General features: G+C 37.4%; 1 protein-coding gene across 1 annotated transcript in view; it reads right to left on the bottom strand.

The window, feature by feature from the left end:
- The window catches only part of TMEM38B (transmembrane protein 38B), a 100,772-nt gene that overhangs the window by 20,973 nt on the left and 58,965 nt on the right, over positions 1-20,834 (bottom strand). The window contains exons 5-7 of the mRNA XM_024126559.3: positions 14,326-14,510; positions 13,420-13,507; positions 7,325-7,442 (exon numbers count right to left, since the gene is read on the bottom strand). Coding sequence (XP_023982327.2) covers positions 7,325-7,442; positions 13,420-13,507; positions 14,326-14,510 — 391 coding nt within the window. The remainder of the gene's footprint in view (positions 1-7,324; positions 7,443-13,419; positions 13,508-14,325; positions 14,511-20,834) is intronic.

A 20,834-nucleotide genomic window follows, 5' to 3' on the forward strand; every position in this document is an offset into this window, starting at 1 on the left:
AAAAACTAAAAATAGAACTACCATATGACCCAGCAATCCCACTACTGGGCATATACCCTGAGAAAACCATAATTCAAAAAGAGTCATGTACCACAATGTTCATTGCAGCTCTATTTACAATAGCCAAGACATGGAAGCAACCTAAGCGTCCATCAACAGATGAATGGATAAAGAAGATGTGGCACATATATACAATGGAATATTACTCAGACATAAAAAGGAACGAAACTGAATTATTTGTAGTGAGGTGGATGGACCTAGAGACTGTCATACAGAGTGAAGTAAGTCAGAAAGAGAAAAACAAATACCGTATGCTAACACATATATATGGAATGTAAAAAAAAAAAATGCTCAAAAGAACCTAGGGGTAAGATGGGAATAAAGATGCAGACTTACTAGAGAATGGACTTAAGGATACGGGGAGGGGTAAGGGTAAGCTGGGACAAAGTGACAGAGTGGCATGGACATATATACATTACCAAACGTAAAACAGATAACTAGTGGGAAGCAGCCACATAGCACAGGGAGATCAGCTCAGTGCTTTGTGACCACCTAGAGGGGTGGGATAGGGAGGGTGGGAGATGCAAGAGGGAAGAGATATGGGGACATATGTATATGTATAACTGATTCACTTTGTTATAAAGCAGAAACTGGCACACCATTGTAAAGCAATTATACTCTAATAAAGATGTTAAAAAAAAAACAAAACTAAAAATAGAGCTACCATATGATCCTGCAATCCCACTCCAGGGCATATATCCAGAGAAAACCATAATTTGAAAAGATACATGCACCCCAATGTTCACTGCAGCACTATTTACAGTAGCCAAGACATGGAAGCAACCTAAATGTCCGTCAACAGATGAATGAATAAAGAAGATGTGGTATGTGTGTGTGTATACACACACACACACACACACACACACACACACACACACACACACAAAAGGTAATATTATTCAGGCATAAAAAAGAATGAAATAGAAGATCCCACATGCCACGAAGCGGCTGGGTCCGTGAGCCATGGCCGCTGAGCCTGCGAGGCCGGAGCCTGTGCCCCGCAACGGGAGAGGCCGCAGCAGAGGGAGGCCCGCATACCACAAAAAAAAAAAAAAAAAAAAAAAGAGAAAGACAAATATCACATGACATCACATACGTGGAATCTAAAAAAAAATGATACAAATGAACTTATATACAAAACACAAACAGACCCACTTCTTTGTATCATTTTCAAATTTCTTCATCATTGTTATATGAGTCTTTCACCTGCTTGGTTAAGTTATTCTTAGGTATTTTACTCTTTTTGATGAGATTTTAAATGGGATTGATTTCTTACTTTCTCTTTCTGATAGTTCACTATTAATGTATAGAAAAGCAATTGATTTCTGTATATTAAGCTTGTATCAGGCAACATAAGCTTTCCATGTGACCCAACAATTCCACTCCTATTTATCCAAGAGAAATGAAAATATATGTGCACACAAAGTAAACATGTTTATAGCAGCTTTATGCATAATAACCATATTCAAATAATCAAAGGCTGGAAATAATCCAAAATCCATCAACAGGTAATTACATAAACAAATTGTGGTATATAATGCTACTCAGCAATAAAAAGAAATATGCAAAAATATGGATAAATCTCAAAAACATGCTGAGCAAAAGAAGCCAGACAGAAATAATATACACTATATGATCCCACTTACATGGAAATGGGTGGTCCACCCTGGGGCCATGGGTGGTCCACCCTGGGGCCATGGGTGGTGGTTGGTATTTACTTGATTAGAGCACAAGGAACTTTTTCAAGTAATGGAAATATTCCATATCTTGGTTGTGGTGGTGGTTACATAGGTACACAAATTTACTGAAACTCTAGAATGAGTATATCTTATTATATGCAAATTATACTTCAGTAAAGTTGATTTTTTTGTTAATTTTAAAGGAGCTCATTCCTAAGTTTTTAGTAAGTGAATATTAAATGCTACTTAAATGCTAAAACATTTTTTAAGAGATCCTGATGAAACTGGGTTGTGTATTACACCTTGGGAGACTGATGTAGGTTATACCTAGAAATGGAATTACTAGTTCACAAGATACATAAATCTTTTTTTAAATATAAATTTATTTATTTAATTTATTTATTTTTGGCTGAGTTGGGTCTTCGTTGCTGTGCACAAGCTCTGTCTAGTTACGGAGAGCAGGGGCTACTCTTTCGTTGCGGTGCGCGGGCTTTTCACTGCAGTGGCTTCTCTTGTTGTGGAGCATGAGCTCTAGGCGTGTGGGCTCAGTAGTTGTGGCTCACAGGCTCTAGAACGCAGGCTCAGTAGTTCTGGCTCACGGCCTTAGTTGCTCCACGGCATGTGGAATCTTCCTGGACCAGGGCTCGAACCCATGTCCCCTGCACTGGCAGGTGGATTCTTAACCACTGAGCCACAAGGGAAGTCCAAGATACATAAATCTTCAACTTTATCAGATATTGCCAAAACCTCAAGTTGTTTTTGTTTAGACTCTAAATCCCTTTAAAGTAGTTTATACTCCTGTCTTTACTTCCTCTTACTCACCTCAGTCTATCAAAAACTGTTTTCTATTCTCTAACAGTCCATTTGAAACTACTTTTACCAAGGTCACCAAATAACTCAATTTCAAAATCCAACAGCCTCTTTTCGGTTTTAATCATTCTTGACCACTCAAGCCTCCCTTTGCTTTATTTCACAATTACACTATTTCACAGTAACTTCTTACACTGAGGAGCCAAAAGATATTCCATGCTTCTGAAACTTTTCTCAAATCATCTCCGATGGGAGAGACTGACGTTAGGTGCAGCTAAACTAACTGGAATCCTCAGGCAGGGTGTCAGGAGGAAGATAGGCAGGCGTGGGGCGGGGAGGAGACTTCATGTCTACATGGGATGGTGCCACAAGTCCATAGCTAGGCTGCACATTTCAAGAGTGAGAATACCTGAGTTTTACTGCAAAGCAGCTTCTAGTGGGTGAGATGACAACAGAGATACTAGATGTCGAGCAATGCTGGTGGCACTTACTTTCTGTTACTATTTTTATACTTGTATTATAGATACCTGTGCCCTTGTCTTATTTGTGGGAGATATTCTCTTTGAAAAGAGAAATCATATTTATTAGCATCTTTGTATATGTCAAAACACTGGATTACTATCCAAAACAAACACACAATGCAAATTTCATAACTATATAAATAATACAAGAAAAGCAAGGTAAAGAAAAACAATTAGTGCCAAATTTTTCTCTGTATATTGTCAATTCATTATTTTATACCTAAGAAATGAAAAACTATAGTAGCTACTCAAACAAATCACAAGCTATTTAAAAATCAGTATAAATCTAAAGGGAATCTGGGCAAAAGGATGAGCTAAGAATGAATATTCTCTTTAGAAGCTGGTGGATATTTAGTAAAATGTTGGGGAATATTATTCTAAATTATTAGATTATTCTAATATTATTCTAAAATGTTAGGGGAATAATATTCTAATTAGGAAGATTTGAGGAATACTATGAGAAAAGTTCAATACTGTAGGTTATTCTACTTTAAAATACTTTTTTATTATCACTTTGCAATATGGTATTTAAGTTTAGGTGCTATAATAAACAACTATATGTCTGGCAGTAATTGTAAGAAAAGCTATCATTTTTATTCCACAAATTAGGCCTTCAACAAAAAGTGATCCTTGCAATTCAAAAAATTTAACAGATACCAGTACCAGTTAATCTAACTAAACCCACAATACACATTCATTTTCTTTAAAGATTAAAGTTAGAAACTCTCAAAAATTATATAGCTCCCAACACTACTTCATGATAAAAACACTCAACAAACAAGGAGGAGAAGGGAACTAACTTACTCAATCTGATAAAGGGCATCTATAAAACACCCTCAGCTAATATCATACTTGTTAGTGAAAGACTGAATGCTTTCTCCCTAGGATCAAAAAGAAGATAAGGATGTTCATTCTCTCTATTTCTATTCAACACTCTACTGGAAGTTCTAGACAGGGCAACTGGGCAAGAAAATGAGATAAAAGACATGGAGATTGAAAAGGAAGAAGGAAAATTATTTCTATGTGCAAATGACATGATTTTGTAGAAAACCCTAAGGAATCCATTAAAAAAAAACTATTAGAGCTAATAAATAAGTTCAGCTAGGTTACAATATACAATCATATAAAAAATCAATTTTATTTCTACACATTTTCAAGGTACAATCTGAAAATAAAACATTTAAAAAACAATCTCATTATTATAGCATCAAAAAGAACAAAATACTTAGGAATAAAGTTAACAACAGAAGTGTAAGGCTTATATACTGAAAACATCATTGAAAAAAATTAAAGAAGACCTAAATAAATTTTTTAAATCTATGTTGATGGATTATAAGACTTAACATTGTTGAGATGACAGTACTCCCCAAACTGATTTGCAGATTCAATGTAATCCCTATGAAAACATAAGCTGGCCTTCTTTGCAGAAATTGTCAAGTTAATTCTAAAATTCATATGGAAATTCAAGTGACCTAGAGTGGTCAAAACAATCCTGAGAAAGAAGAACAAACCTGGAAGACTCACAGTTCCCAATTTCAAAACTTACTGCAAAGCTGAAATAATTAAGACAGCATGGTACAAGCATAAAAATAGGCATAAAGATGAATGGAATAAAAGTGAGAGTCCAGAAATAAACTCTTACATTTACAGTCAACTGATTTTCTACAAGGGTGCCAAGACAATTCAATGAGGGAAAGAACAGTATTTTCAATAAATGGTGCTTGAACAACTAGATATCCCCTACACAAAAATTAACTCAAAACAGATCACAGAGCTAAAACTATAAATCTCTTAGAAGAAAACATAGAGGTAAATCTTTTTAACCTTAGGTTTGGCAATGGGTTCTTAGATATGACACCAGAAGCATACACAACAAAAGAGAAAATATGCAAATTGGACTTTATCAAAATTTTAAATTTTATGCTTCCAAGGACACTATGAAGAAAGTTTTAAAGACAACTCACAGAATAGGAGAAAACATTTACAAACCAGAAATCTAATAAGGGTCCAGTATCCAGAATACATAAAGAAATCTTACAACTCAACATTAAAAAGACAAATGCCATGATTAAAAAAGGGCAAATGATCTAAATAGATATTTTTCCAAAGAAAATATACAAATGGCCAACAAGCACATAAAAAATGCTCAACATCATTAGTCATCAGGGAAATATGAATCAAAATCACAATGAATTGCTTCTTCACACCCACTAGGATGGCTATAAAAAAGACATGCATTGGTTAAGGATGTGGTGAAATTAGAACTCTCACACATACATTGCTGGTGGGAATGTAAAATGATGAAGCCACTTTGAAAAACAGTCTGTTAGCTCCTCAAAAGATTAAACGTTGAATTACTATATGATCTAATAATTCCATTCCTACATGATACACCCAAGAGGAATGTAATATATGTCCACACAAAAACGTGTACATGAATGTTTATAGCTCATTATTCATATTAGCCAAAAGGTAAAACAGCCCCAAATCCATCAACTGATAGAGAAATAAAATGTGGTATACCCATACAATGGAATATTATTTGGCAATTAAAAGGAATAACGTACTGATACATACTACAACATGGATGAACATCAAAAACATCATGCAAATGAAAGAAACCAGTCACAGGCCACATACTGCATGATTCCACTTACATGAAATGTCAGAATAGGCAAATGTATAGACAGAAAGTAGATCAGTGGTCGTGTACAGTTGAGGGGATTGAGGGAAAATGTGAAGTGACTGCTAACAGGTATAAGGTTTATTTTGGGGTGATGAAAATGTTCTAATATCAATTGTGGTAACAGCTGCACATCTCTGTGAATATACTAAAGACCACTGAATTGTACACTTTCAATGGATGAACTGTATGGTATGTAAAATATATCTCAGTAAAAATGTTACAAAAAATGCAGCTCAAAATTTGATGACTGTTAGAAGAAGGCACATATGAAGAGATTTTGCCTCAGATATCTGAAGTACAACAACCACAGATCACCTCCACTGCAGAGACTACTGGAATAAAAATAAATGATCCCTACAGTGATTTGGTTCTTTCTAAGATAGAAATTTATACAATATATACTGTTTTCCTTCTAAGCATCTCATAGGTAAGTTTTTAGCCAAAAATATCTAGGCTGAGATACGGACATCTATAAAATTTCTCTAGGCTTAAATAATAATATTTTAGAATCAATTGTCTACTCGTGAATAGTGAATATATAAAAATTTTAAGAAGAATAATAATCAGAATTAGTCTCATCATACAGCTGAAATAAAATTCGTAAGATGTGTCAGAGGGCTTCCCTGGTGGTGCAGTGGTTAAGAATCCTCCTGCCAATGCAGCGGACACAGGTTCGAGTCCTGGTCCGGGAAGATCCCACATGCCGCAGAGCAACTAAGCCTGTGCGCCACAACTACTGAGCCTGTGCTCTACAGCCCGTGAGCCACAACTACTGAAGCCCGCGCTGCACAACAAGAGAAGCCACCCCAATGAGAAGCCCGTGCAACACAATGAAGAGCAGCCCCCGCTCGCCGCAACTAGAGAAAGCCCACCTGCTCCAACAAAGACCCAACACAGCCAAAAATAAATAAAAATAAATAAATAAATAAATATGTGTCTCAGACACAGTCATAGAATGGTATATGTCATCTCGAACCATATCAACAATCAGTACAATGAAGACGAGGAAATCAGGATTCAGAGACATTAAGTAACTTGCCTATTCAGGGATTAGACAGCGAAGCTAGGATTTGAATTTAAGACTGCCTGTCTCTGAAACCTATGATCTTATACCATCTTATACTATTTCCTAACTTCAAGAAGGGATTAAAGCATCCAACCAGACAACAGTAATTAAAGAGACTGACCACAAATATGTCCTAATATAAAAATATAAAAAGTTTAAAGTTTAAAGGAACCTCAGAGAACATCTACTCCAAGAACCTCATTTTACAAATGACACAACACTTTGCAGTCTCTGATCAGCCTTGGCTATTTCCACTACTCTCTGGCCTCCAATGTAAATACTATAAGGTTATCTGCAGATCCTTCCTGATAGCCTCAGCATAAATCAAATGAGGAATCATAGAAGAGCTATGTTTCAGTAAGTCATGGATATGTTGAATAACTCCCCAAAATTGATATTTTTAGACTATAATAAAAAATAAATTTTTCCGTTACTTGCCTTATGCAGAATTTTGGTTACGCAGAATTTGTAATACTGCTGTATTGCTACTTTGAACTCTTACCTTTGTGGCCACAAGAAACATAGTATAGAGGAACATAAGATTATGCCTTGATACTGCCAGATGCTTGGTTTGCTGGAATGTGAAGATAACTGACCCCAGCAGGGTTACTTTGGCAGGGCTGAAAATAAAACACATTTTAACTCAGTAAGTAATAAACATTATTTATCTCTATATTTCTCAAACAGTATTCTCAAAATATTAATTTAATGAGTTATTAATAGATGTAACACAAAAATGAGTTCTGTAAATATAAAGTTTTGGAAATGCTGAGTTACATAAAGTTAAATACCTTTCTTCACAGCATAAAGTATCAAAGTTTAGAATGTTCATACATACTGTGACTTTCTGATAAAGAGAGTACATTTCTATACATAATATTTCTGAATTGACCACATAACACTTTTTCACAAAGCATTTGAAAGTCCCACGTTCCACAGCATGATTTGGGAAAAGTATGTTAGCCCTGAAAAACCTTATAGTGCTAACCAAGCTCCTTGGGTGGGATGGAGAATGGAAAAGAAAGCCCTGATTCAGTCGCCCCATGGTATTCGCAGGGAATTTGTTCCAGGACCCCCCACATTTACCAAAATCCACTGATGCCCAAGTCCGTAATATAAAATGATGTAGTATTTGCATATAACCTATGCACATCCTCCCACATACTTTAAATCATCTCTAGATTATTTACAATACCTAATATAATGTAAATGCTATGTAAATAGTTGTAATTACAGTATAAGTACTATGTAAACAGTTATCAGTACATGGCAAATTCAAGGTTTGCTTTCTGGAACTTTCTGGAATTTTTTTTCTAATAGTTTTGATCCACTGTTGGTTAATCCACAGATGCAGAAACCATGGATACAGAGGCCCAACTGTACTCCCACAGCCCACTTCAGGCTGCTGTGTGGAATGGCTCTCATAAAACAGTGTGAGCCAGCTCCAGCACATCACTTAGCTAACTCCAGCACAAAATATTAGCGTTAGCCAATACATTAAAATTTAAAATATATAATTAGATGTTTATCTTTTTATTTATTTATTTATTTATTTATTTATTTATTTCATCACTTAGCTAACTCCAGCACAAAATATTAGCGTTAGCCAATACATTAAAATTTAAAATATATAATTAGATGTTTATCTTTTTATTTATTTATTTATTTATTTATTTATTTTTTTGTGGTACGCGGGCCTCTCACTGTTGTGGCCTCTCCCGTTGCGGAGCACCGGCTCCGGACGCGCAGGCTCAGCAGCCATGGCTCACAGGCCCAGCCGCTCCAGGATCCTTCCGGACCAGGGCACCAACCCGCGTCCCGTGCATCGGCAGGTGGACTCTCAACCACTGCGCCACCAGGGAAGCCCGATGTTTATCTATTAACATATAACAAGCACTACTTTCATGTGATATATTTGCCACATAAAGTATATCTCACTAACAGATCATTTTCTAGCTCTTTATGCTTAAAACTAGAAAAAGATAAATAATAAACTCTTAGAATGCCATAGTATAAAATATGACAAATTTAAAAGCCCCTATAAACCACTTTATGAAAAATAAGTAGTTTGTTTAATCAGTACAAGCTAAGGACTGAGTTCAAAACAGTTAGGTCTGGGTAACAGGGGTTTGGATCTTGCCTACCAATAACTGGGCAGCAATCCTGTTTTAGAAGAGTGGTCCACAAACTTTTTGACTGTGCATATCTAGTGGTAAAAGTGTTTTAAAACACTCCTTAATATATATCAATTAATTTATAAATTCATACATGTACAACTGTATTATAAAATGTACACCAAACTGACTTTTACAAGGATGAGATAAAAAATAGTTAATTCCATTAAGACATTGTCTTAATGTCCTTTTGCTACTCTGTTTCTAACAGTTTGGTTTCTGAACCATAGTGCCTCATCACGGGCATCTTAGCATACACATATTCTACTTTGGATTGTGCTCTCTTAGAGCAGAAATTCAGAAGCAATGAATCTGAGGAGCAAGGATTTTGTAAACAATAAATTGAAGCAGGGGATTGGAGCAGGGCTGGGATTTAGGAAAAAGTCAATGAGATTGGTTATGAAGATCAGAATGCATTCAGAAAATTCTTACACTTATTATATTAGTTTCCTGTGAACCTAGTAAATAAGCTATCTGCTTCCAAAATACAATGGTGGAATAAGCATAGGTAACAGTTATAAGCACTCCCATGCCAAAAGGGAGAAAATGGAAGGAAGAAAGTGATCACAGTCCTATGCAATTTCAAAATCCAGCAGGGCAAATTCCATTAGGTTTCAAGACCCAGGAATAATCTTCTGTGGCCTGAGGCTCCATCCTCTGAGATTACAGCTCTAATCTCTGCATTCATGGCTCTGGCTTTTGTACTGACTCCAGCCTATGGGTCTGGCCTCAGGTTTCTAGGCCCACAGCTCCCACCTTAAAGCCATTCTTCCTTTTCCCTGAAAGGTAGCACATATCGACAGCTAAAAATTTTATCAGCCTGTTTCTACCTGTAGAATTTTGGGAGTCTGACTTCTTTTATTTCATCTTGTCTCTGTCCCTTTCAGTCCCACCTGGCAGTGTTTCTGCTGATACAACACTTTCAAAAATCTTTTGGGTTTCCTATGCATGACACAGGGGATCCATGCCATCAGTCAAGATGGTCCTTCACAGATCTTTACTGGATAATCTCATCTCTATTCCAGGCTTCTGCTACGATAGCTGAATGGATCCATGAATCACACACCTAATCTCTTAACACTAGCAAAAGTTGTCCAGCCACACCCTTAACTTTCTCTCCACAGCAGGCCTTTCCTAAGAATGACTCTCCTAATTTTATCATCTTTTGCAATCTGGATAGGCTGAGAATTTCCCAAATCATCAAGTCTTGGTTTCTTTGTTTAGCAGTTATTCCCTCAATTCAACTCTTTCCTCTCACACTTCGCTGTAAAAAGCAAGAAGAAACCAGCTCAGACCACCAACACTTTGCTTCTGAAACTCAACTAAATATCCAAGTTCAATGCTTACAGATTATGCTTTCCACACAACTGCAGCCATATAACTAAATCATCTTTCTTCCAGTTTCCAGTATTATGTTCCTCAATTCCTCTAAGACCTCACCAGCACCTCTTAACATTCATATTTTTACCAACATTCTGTTTATTACAATATATGTATTCTCTAAGACCATACAGGCTTTTTCCACTGTGCAAAAGCATTTGGTAATAAATATATGAAAACATATATATATGCATACACAAAATATCATAATGAATCCCAATGATCTCACCTGACAAATTGTTAATCATTCATTCATTCACATATGTACTGTCTACTATGTGATAGGTGTTTAGGATATAAGAGCAATCAAAGAAGACAAAATCCCTATACTTCGCCTCTTGTATTCTTTGAAGCATGGAGGAAAGCCAAAGGGAGAGAAAAATAAACATAATGAATAAGTAAATTATAAAATATGATAAATGCTGTGGGAGAAATAGAGGGAAGTGTTGCAATTTTAAGCAGGGTAGTCCTCATTGAGAAGGTAAGCTTTGAGAAAACCCTTTGAGCAAAGTAGATAAGGGAGTTGGCCACCTGAAGAAGAAGATTCTAGGCAGAGAGAGAAGTTAGTTTTAAACCAGACAACACCTGGCTTGCTCAAGGACAGACTGCAGTGAGCAAGGGAGAGAACAGTAAGAGCTGAAGTCAGAACAAATTAGGTGCGGGAGAGACGCAGATCTTGGAGGGTCTCACAGGCCATCTGGGGAGTCACTGCAAGGTTCTGAACACAGGAGAATCACAATATGATTTCAGTTTTACAGTCCCAAGAAATGTTTCATGGAAGACGTTTCAAAGCACATACTCAAAATGAGAAAAATTTCCCCTGAATAACACTAATGCTTTATTTATAACTTATTATCGATCAAAGCTCCTTTGTTCTATTTCTAAACTACCTCATTCAAGATTTAAGGGGTACATTCCAAGGTAAACATCCTGAAATCTACTGGTTCACTCAAACATATACTTCATCATTCATACTGCTTCTCAACCTTCATTTTTAATCCATTCTAATGAGTTTATTTTCACATGAAGACTTCCTCACCTTGCTTATTATGGCCTCTAAATCCTAAGGCTTTCCTTATTGAATTGCGGGAATAGTAACTGTATTTCTCTATTCCATTTTCAAGTGCATCAGGGATATATTTGTGACTTATTTTAGATTGGGTCAGTGTCGTCAGAGAACACCTAATGATTAGATTCTCTTACATGGGTGCAAAAGGTAGTCTGCATCGTACAAGCATAGAATGGGTTATTTCCTCTAATCTTTTTCTTATTTTTATATGTACTGGGTTGGCCAAAAGGTTTGTTCAGTTTCTTCTGCAGATGGCTCTAGTAGCACTTAATTGTCTTTAACTTCATTCGAAACAATTTTGTTAGATTGTATGTGACAGCTGTCACATCAGCGGGCAGTTAAAAAAAGACTTATCAAAATTAGTGAATTTTTGTGTAGCCATTTTAACATTGAAGGTGGAAGAAAAAAAGCAACGTTTTTGGCATATTATGCTTTATTATTTCAAGAAAGGTAAAACACAACTGAAACACACAAAAAGATTTGTGCAGTATATGGAGAAGGTGCTGTGACTGATTGAACATGTCAAAAGTGGACTGTGAATTTTCATGCTGGAGATCTCTCACTGGATGATGCTCCACGGTTGGGCAGACCAGGTGAGGTTGACAGAGACTAAATCGAAATATTAATATTTTGATTTTGAGATATTGAGAACAATCAACATTATACCATGCCGGAGATAGCTGACATACTCAAAATATCCAAATCAAGTGCTGAAAATCATTTGCACCAGCTTGGTTATGTTAATTGCTTTGGCGTTTGGGTTCCACATAAGTTAAGTGAAAAAAACCTTTTTGACCGTATTTCCACATGCAATTCTCTACTAAACGTAATGAAAATGTTCCATTTTTAAAACACATTGTGACGGGCAATGAAAAGTGGATACTGTACAATAATGTGGAATGGAAGAGATCGTGGGGCAAGTGAAATAAACCACCAACCACACCACAGGCCAGTCTTCATCCAAAGAGGCTGATGTTGTGTATATGGTGGGATTGGAAGGGAGTCATCTATTATGAGCTCCTTCCGGAAAACCAAAAGATAAATTCCAAGAAGTACTGCTCCCAATTAGACCAAATGAAAGCAGCACTAGATGAAAAGTGTCCAGAATTAATCAACAGAAAATGCATAATCTTCCATCAGGATAACGCAAGACCGCATGTTTCTTTGATGACCAGGCATGGGAAGTTTTGATTCATCTGCCGTATCCACTAGACATTGCACCTTTGGATTTCCATTTATTTTGGTCTTTACAAAATTCTTTTAAGGGAAAAAATTTCCATTTCCTGGAAGACTGTAAAAGGCACCTGGAACAGTTCTTTGCTCAAAAACATAAAAAGTTTTGGGAAGATGGAATTATGAAGTTGCCTGAAAAATGGCAGAAGGTAGTGGAACAAAAGGGTGAATACATTGTTCAATAAAGTTCTTGGTAAAAAATGAAAAAAGTGTCTTTGTTTTTTTTACTTAAAAACCGAAGGCACTTTTTGGCCAACCCAAAAGTTAAATTCAACTCTCACTTTTAAAGCAACTAACAGGGCTTTATGATAACGTATTGACTGTTACCATAAGCTTGACATTTTACTACCAGGAACTATGAATAATTTGAAATCTGGGTGGAAATTAATGAAAATGCCAAGAGCCTGCAACTGATTCCAGAGAATTCTGTTCCTATGTAGTTCTTGCTCCATAAATACACACTCTTCCCACAGTTCTACAATAATCCAAGAGTTTTTGTTTGGTTTTATTTTCTAAGAGGAGGAACCCACAGAAAAAGGAATCAATATTTATTTTAAAAGCTACATTTAAGACAGCAGACTTCTTGAAAAACTTAGGTTTCCTGATTTTCTTCCCATTATCCTTTTATTTATTTGTTTGTTTGTTTCATCCACATTTAGAGATCCCAAAATGTTTTTTAAAATAAATTGGTAAGATCTAAGGATAAAAGGCCAAGTCTCAGTACAGTCTATACCAACTCACTAGGACATCTTCAGCCATTCATCAGCTTCTGGTTTCCAACAGCCTTTTACCAACTGCTCAAAATTCGTGATAATGCTACCACCTGCTCCTAAAAAGAACAAGATAAAACAAGAATACTTAACCAAATTTTCTTGAGAAAATATACGAAATAAAGCCATAATTCTATCTTTTGACTTAAAATTCCAAAATCAACTCCAAAATATGATTCTTGGGAGGGAGAAAAAAGTTGCCTTGTACATTTATGATACAGAGACAATTACAATTCTTTCATGGCAACTGTCTATTGTACTACAATTAAGTTTAAAATTGGGGCCTCGGATAGAGATGTGGCTAGAGGTTTGTTTCTGACCTGAAAAAATAAACTCCTCTGCTTTATCATTTCCTTTTCTGATTTTAGTTTTAGGTGCAGTACACTATAACAATAGATTGAGAAATTTATTCAGTTCCAACATACAGTAAAGGTAGGTAATGCAGAGTGAACATGAACCCATAATCAATCACATTTACTATTTCAGGTTATTCAGGATGAAAAAAGCGAGAAAAGAAAAAAACAGAGCAGTTTTTTTAACTACACGTGCCACATACTTTCTTATGTAAACTTGTTTTATTTATGGTGGTGGCTACACCTTAATTAACTACAAATCCCTCTGGTTATGGCTGCTAATCAAACCAATAATAAATATTCTATTTTTAAGACAATCAGGCTCAGAAGAATGACTGATGACTAGTACTAGTGAATAGTGCCAGTTTTGAATTAACTTTACCAGCCAACAGAAACAAGGCTTCCATCTTCCAAAAAAGACTGTTATTAAAGTATGTGGTCCCCATTAATTTAACTAGAGAATTGTTCAGTAGTTGTAGTACACCAATAACATAATATTTATGAACACATACTGTTAAGATTACCTCGGGCCCATCCAATAGCTATCATGACTATCCAGCCATTTTTGTAATAGCTATTAGCATGGGTGACTCCACCTACTATTTTCCAAGTTCTGGTCACTTCCTTCATTCCCGCAGCCAAGAGTTGAACAGGTAGGAATGAATATCCCTGGGAAACAAGGTCACAGGGGCAAAAAAATATAATATACCTGAAATTAAAATTTAAATATTTTAATACATGAGTGGAATCAGAAGAACAAAAATAAAAATCCAGAATATCAGCAATAACAATTTGCTGAAACACAACAAATGGAATTATCCATATAAACATGGAATTTGACTACAATAAGACCACAGATTGGGTAAAGTCAATTTTTTTTTTTTTTTTTTTGGCTACTCCGTGCAGCATGTGAGATCTTAGTTCTCTGACCAGGGATCAAACCCGTGCCCCCTGCAGTGGAAGCACAGAATCTTAACCACTAGACCACCAGGGAAGTCCCAAAGTCAATTTTTAAAAATCACATGAAGCACATAAAATAATCTGCCAAAAAGTCATAATCAAAGGGGAATATAAATTTTGTACTTCTGAGTACTCTATAAATGCAGAAAGTATTCACTGAGTTCCTAATTTGTGACTACACTAATCTAGAAGCTAAGTGCTGAATCCACCAACAAAATTAAGCAAGTGTATAATCACTTCTGGTTTGGGGCTTCTCTAGGTAGAGTGCCTTTGTCTTTGGAAAACGAATTAGAAAAGGGACCTTAGTAGCTGAGCAAGGGACACCATTTCAACTCCACTTACATCTTCACCTGTGCCCCTTTGTGCATAAACGGCAACCTATACAGAGAAAGGTCATTGCTCTCAAGGAGACAGATTCACTCGTGTTAAGGAAAAACTTATTTTCATATGGCTAAAAGAATATGAAGCTTGTTCTTCAATTTAGTTAAGTAAGTTTAAGTTTTAACTAATTAAGTTGTGACGTTAGTTTAAGAATAATTCACTCCTCCTCAGGTGAATTATTTTTTGAAGCCTCATTTGTTCTAAACACCTGTTCAACAATTTAACAGTAGTGTTGATTGGAAAACACAGCACTTTTCCCCCCCATTCCTAAAATACTCTCTGGCAGACAATTTTGTGCTTAAAGCAGAACATTTATCTTGATACAGAATACACTGAAAGAAAGAAGTACTCTATCTCTTCTAAAAAAAGTTGTTAACCTTATTGTAATTCATGGCTCATAAAGTCCGAATTCCTAAAAGTATTCATGGAATATGAAATCCTGTTTGCCAAAACTGCTTCAGAGACCCAATATAAGATGAAATGGTTTGTTCAGCCTGAAGCACCCTCTCTTCTTCAACTCCACTTAACCAATTCCTTCCTATTCTTCAAGGTGCCACTTAAATACTACCATATACATTGACTTAGGGAGTTTTGTTTTATTTAATATTCTCAGTTCAGACTAAATTCTGATGGTTCTGTACAACTAAAACAATTAGTTCCTATACTTCAACATAGCTCTTTAGACATTTTTCTTTATAATATATAAAGGCTATAATACTCAAATTATAACAGTCCTTAGATGGCAGGAATCATTCATCTTGTTACCCCCTGAAACTCAGCATAATAAAAAGTAGCCCTGGACTTCCCTGGTGGCACAGTGGTTAAGAATCCGCCTGCCAATGCAGGGGACACGGGTTCGAGCCCTGGTCTGGGAAGATCCCCCATGCCACGGAGAAACTAAGCTCATGAGTCACAACTACTGAGCCCACATGCCGCAGCTACTAAAGCCTGCGGGCCTAGAGGCTGTGCTCTGCAACAAGAGAAGCCACCACAATGAGAAGCCCACGCACCACAACGAAGAGTAGCCACTGCTCGCCACAACTAGAGAAAGCCCGTGCACAGCAATGAAGACCCAATGCAGCCAAAAATAAAATAAATAAATAAATAAATTTATAACAAAAAAACAATAGGCCTGAGTTAAATCATTTATTAACAGTTAAAAAATTAGCAGGAGGCAAAACACAAAATATATCAAATCAAAGAATCATTTGATAATTAAAGAGTTTGAGACAAAGGAATAAATTATCTAAAAGTAGTAAAAAGCTTTTCAAAATGACTGGTATTATATAAAATCTTTAATGTTCATATAACATTTTGAAAGCCTCTATACAAGTCTCTCTTTAAATATAGAACAAATTTCCAGGAAGTTGGCTAGGTGCCAGAGGAAAAAAAAAAAAGAGTTACACCTAAGCAATTTTTAAATGTATTTTTAAATAAAATAAAAATATTTTGGTATCCACTCTAGATTAGATTAAGACAGGGAGATTTGGTTTCACTTTAGCAGTAATGACTGCTCAAAATACTCAAAGAAAACCAACAAAACAAAAATAATACAAACGACCCCATTTTCATTCTCTACACCAAGACTATCTTCAACATGAGTTAAAAGGCTACGCTATTACAAGAGCAATCTTGGACTTTTTTTTTTTTGGGCTGTGTCACGGGGCATGCGGGATCTTAGCTCTCCAGCTAGGGTAAAACCCATGCTCCCTGCAGTGGAAGCACGGAGTCTTAACCACTGGATTGCCAGGGAAGTTCCAATCTTGGACTATTTATACTCAACTATGTGACACTATGGCATATGGTCTAAAATTTGCAATTATTGCTATTTATAATAAATAAGTCTTTATTGCATCAATCAGATACAGTAAGTCCCCTACATCTGAACCTTCAAGTTGCGAACTTTCAAAGATGTGAACGTGCATTCCCATGTCCAATCACATAAGTTAGTTCACGTGTCTGGCATACAATGTCACACGCATACGTCCTCTACAAGTGGTTGTGTTCTGTGTACTTTACTGCACAGTACTGTATAGAGTACAGTAGTACAGTATCTTTATTTCAAGCCCAGGATATCCTGGAGCAAGTGTTAAAAGCAGCAGTGATGTAGCTGGTACTGCTAAGAGCCAAGCGATAAGGATTGAAACAAAAGTAAAATAATTGAGTGGAGTGAGGTGAAAAGATGGTAGATGTCACTCGTTCTTATAACACGAATCGTTCACCCATCGGCATGATTCTAAAGAACAAGGACAAGATCATGTAACACGAAGTCTGCTATGCCGATGATGTCAACAATAATATTGAAGAAGCGTGGAAAAGTGATGAAGGAGATGGAGAAACTTCTCAGTGTGTGGATGCAGGATCAGCATCAGCATCGAGCCCCGCTCAGCTTAATGCTGATTCAAGAGAAAGCTAAAAGCCTTTATGAAGACTTGAAGAAACATGGCGAAGAATCAGAGGGCACACCTTTTAATGCCAGCCATGGCTTGTTTCATCAATTTAAGGCAGAGCCAACCTTCACAACATAAAAGTAAGTGGCGAGGCAGCAAGTGCAGATACAGTAGCTGCCCGAGAATTTCCTGAATGAAACACTTCAAGAAATTATTGATGAAGGTGCATATTTACCCAAGCAGGTTTTTTTTTTTTTGCGGTATGCGGGCCTCTCACTGTTGTGGCCTCTCCCGTTGCGAAGCACAGGCTCTGGATGCGCAGGCTCAGCGGCCATGGCTCACGGGCCCAGCCACTCCGTGGCATGTGGGATCTTCCCAGACCGGGGCACGAACCCGTGTCACCTGCATCGGCAGGTGGACTCTCAACCACTGCGCCACCAGGGAAGCCCCCAAACAGGTTTTTAATGTGGATGAGACAGGACTGTACTGGAAGAGGATGCCAGACTGAAGTTACATCAGTAAGGAGGAAAAGCTGATGTCAGGCTATAAAGCAGCAAAGTATAGGCTAACTCTGTTGTTTGGTGGCAATGCTTCCAGCGATACGAAGCTGAAGCCTCTCTTAGTTTATCATTCAGAGAACCCAAGAACCCTTAAACACATAGCCAAGGGCTTTCTTCCTGTTGTGTGGAAGAGTAATAACCCCAAGCCTGAGTTACACAGGCCATTTTCCAGGACTGGTTTTTCTAGCACCTTATCCCAAAGGTAGAGAAATATTGCTTGGCAAAGGACATCCCATTCAACATTCTTTTGCTACTCCAGGCCACCCCACATTCATGGATGACTTTCATCCCAACCTCAAAGTAGTGCATCTGTCACCAAATACTATGTTGCTCATCCAACCTATGGACCAGAGAGTTATACCAACTTTCAAGAAACATTATTTACATCACACTTTTCATCAGGCAGTAAAGGCAAGTGACGGATCAGGAATAACCTTGCAACATTTTTGGAAGGATGATAACATCTACAAGGTCATAAAAAATATCACCTTTGCTTGGCATGAGATTATGGCCGTCACCATGACTGGGGTTTGGAAGAACCTTTGCCCACAGTGTGTTCACGATTTTCGTGGATTTGAGAAGGTGGATGAGGAGTCCAAAGAGGTCTTCAGCAATGTAGTGACCCTCAGCAAGTAGCTGGCGCTAGATCTGCAAGAGGATGACTTCAGTGAACTCCTTGCTATGCAACACGAGGAGCTTACTAATGAAGACCTGATGGAACTGGAGGCCCAGAGAAAGGACGAAGAGACAAGAGGAAGAAGAAGTTACCGAAGAACTGAAGAGATTCATGACGCAGGAAATGGCAAGGGGATTTTCTTTATTTGAGGAGGTACTGTTAGTTTTTGAGGCACAGGACCCGAATATAGAACGGTACACAAAGGTTGCAGCAGCCATTCAGAATGCAATCCAGGGCTACAGTGTCATCTACGATGAGAAAAAAAAGAGCTACTACCCAGACATCACTGGATTGCTTTTTCAAGAGAGTAGATAGAACTGGATCCAGAAAGGAACCAGGACCTGTGCCATCAACGTCAGGCCTGAGTGAAAGTGCGGCTCGCCCTCCGTCTCCTGTTGCTGACGATCCTTCAGCTCTGCCATCTCCCACCTCCTCTCCCTCCCCCAGTCAGTAACTCTTCTTGCCTGTTCACTTGATGCCAGCCCCTGGATGCCACCTGTTGTACTGCACTACTGTACTTTTCAAGGTACTGTACTGTAAGATTTCAAATGTTTTCTTTATTTTTGTGTTTGTTTTTTATGTATTATTTGTGGAAAAGTATTATACACCTATTACAGTACAGTACTACCTAGCCAATTGTTAGTTAGGTACCTAGGCTAACTTTGCTGGACTTACAAACAAGTTGCACTTAAGAACGAGCTCTCAGAACTGAATTCGTTTGTATGTAGGGGACTTACTGTATTTCGAAAGTATACCTATAATACGCTAATATTTTAAACAGAAAACAGTTCTTGTTTCAATTGTTACATAGCCCCAGGGCAAAAGAACTACTGTTTATTGTACTCAGTAGACTTACAAGTAAGCAGATCAGACCAGTGGTGCCCTAAATAGCCAACCCTGCTCTATAACACAAGTCACCTTTTTAAAATTCCTTCAATGACTCACTCAACAAACACTCATTAAGAAATCATCATGTCCCTCCTTCTGTAAAGATTATAATTTCACCTTTAACTAAAATTGTAACATCTATGGAACTTCTAACTTGTAAAGTGCTTAAAGAAAACATATCCGAAATGAAGTACTAGAACATATCAGACATGAAATGGAACGAGAAGGCAATTTATTTCTAATACATTTTTAAGTCTAAGTGACTTAATCTAAGTGATTAACACAGAGAAAAAATGACAAAGAAGAGTGCTAAATAACAGAAGTTAGTCTAAAACAGGATACAGGAATTCAGCTTGGTGATTTGACAGAGAATGCACAGTCCCAGCTCTGCCCCTTCCTCCTGCCATTTTCTTGTAAACAAGGTACCCTCGGGAAGCTCTGTGGGAGGCTTGCTTTAGGGTCTTGGTGCTCCGGCCATGTGTCAGGCCTAAGGCTCTTAGGTGGGAGAGCCAAGTTTAGGACACTGGACCACCAGAGACCTCCCAACCCCACATAATAACAATCGGCAAAAGCTCTCCAAGAGATCTCCATCTCAACGCAAAGACCAGGCTCCACTCAAAGATCAGCAAGCTCCAGTGCGGGACACCCCATGCCAAACAACTAGCAAGACAGGAACACAACCTCACCCATTAACACAGAGGCTACCTAAAATCATAGTAAGTTCACAGACACCCCAAAACACAACACAGGACGTGGTCTTGCACACAAGAAAGACAAAATCCAGCCTCAACCACCAGAACACAGGCACCAGTCCCCTCCACCAGGAAACCTACACAACCCACTGAACCAACCTTACCCACTGGAGGCAGACACCAAAAAAAACGGCAACTACAAACCCGCAGCCTGCTAAACGGAGACCCCAAACACAGTAAGTTAAGCAAAATGAGAACACAGAGAAATACTCAGCAGACGAAGGAGAAAAGTAAAAACCCACCAGACCAAACAAATGAAGAGGAAATAGGCAGTCTACCTGAAAAAGAATTCAGAGTAATGATAGTAAAGATAATCCAAAATCTTGGATATAGAATGGAAAAAATACAAGAAATGTTTAACAAGGACCTAGAAGGACTAAAGAGCAAACAAACAATGATGAACAACACAATAAATGAAATTAAAAA

Source organism: Physeter macrocephalus, chromosome 9 (genome assembly GCF_002837175.3).
Source record: "Physeter macrocephalus isolate SW-GA chromosome 9, ASM283717v5, whole genome shotgun sequence".
NCBI classification, from domain to species: Eukaryota; Metazoa; Chordata; class Mammalia; order Artiodactyla; family Physeteridae; genus Physeter; species Physeter macrocephalus.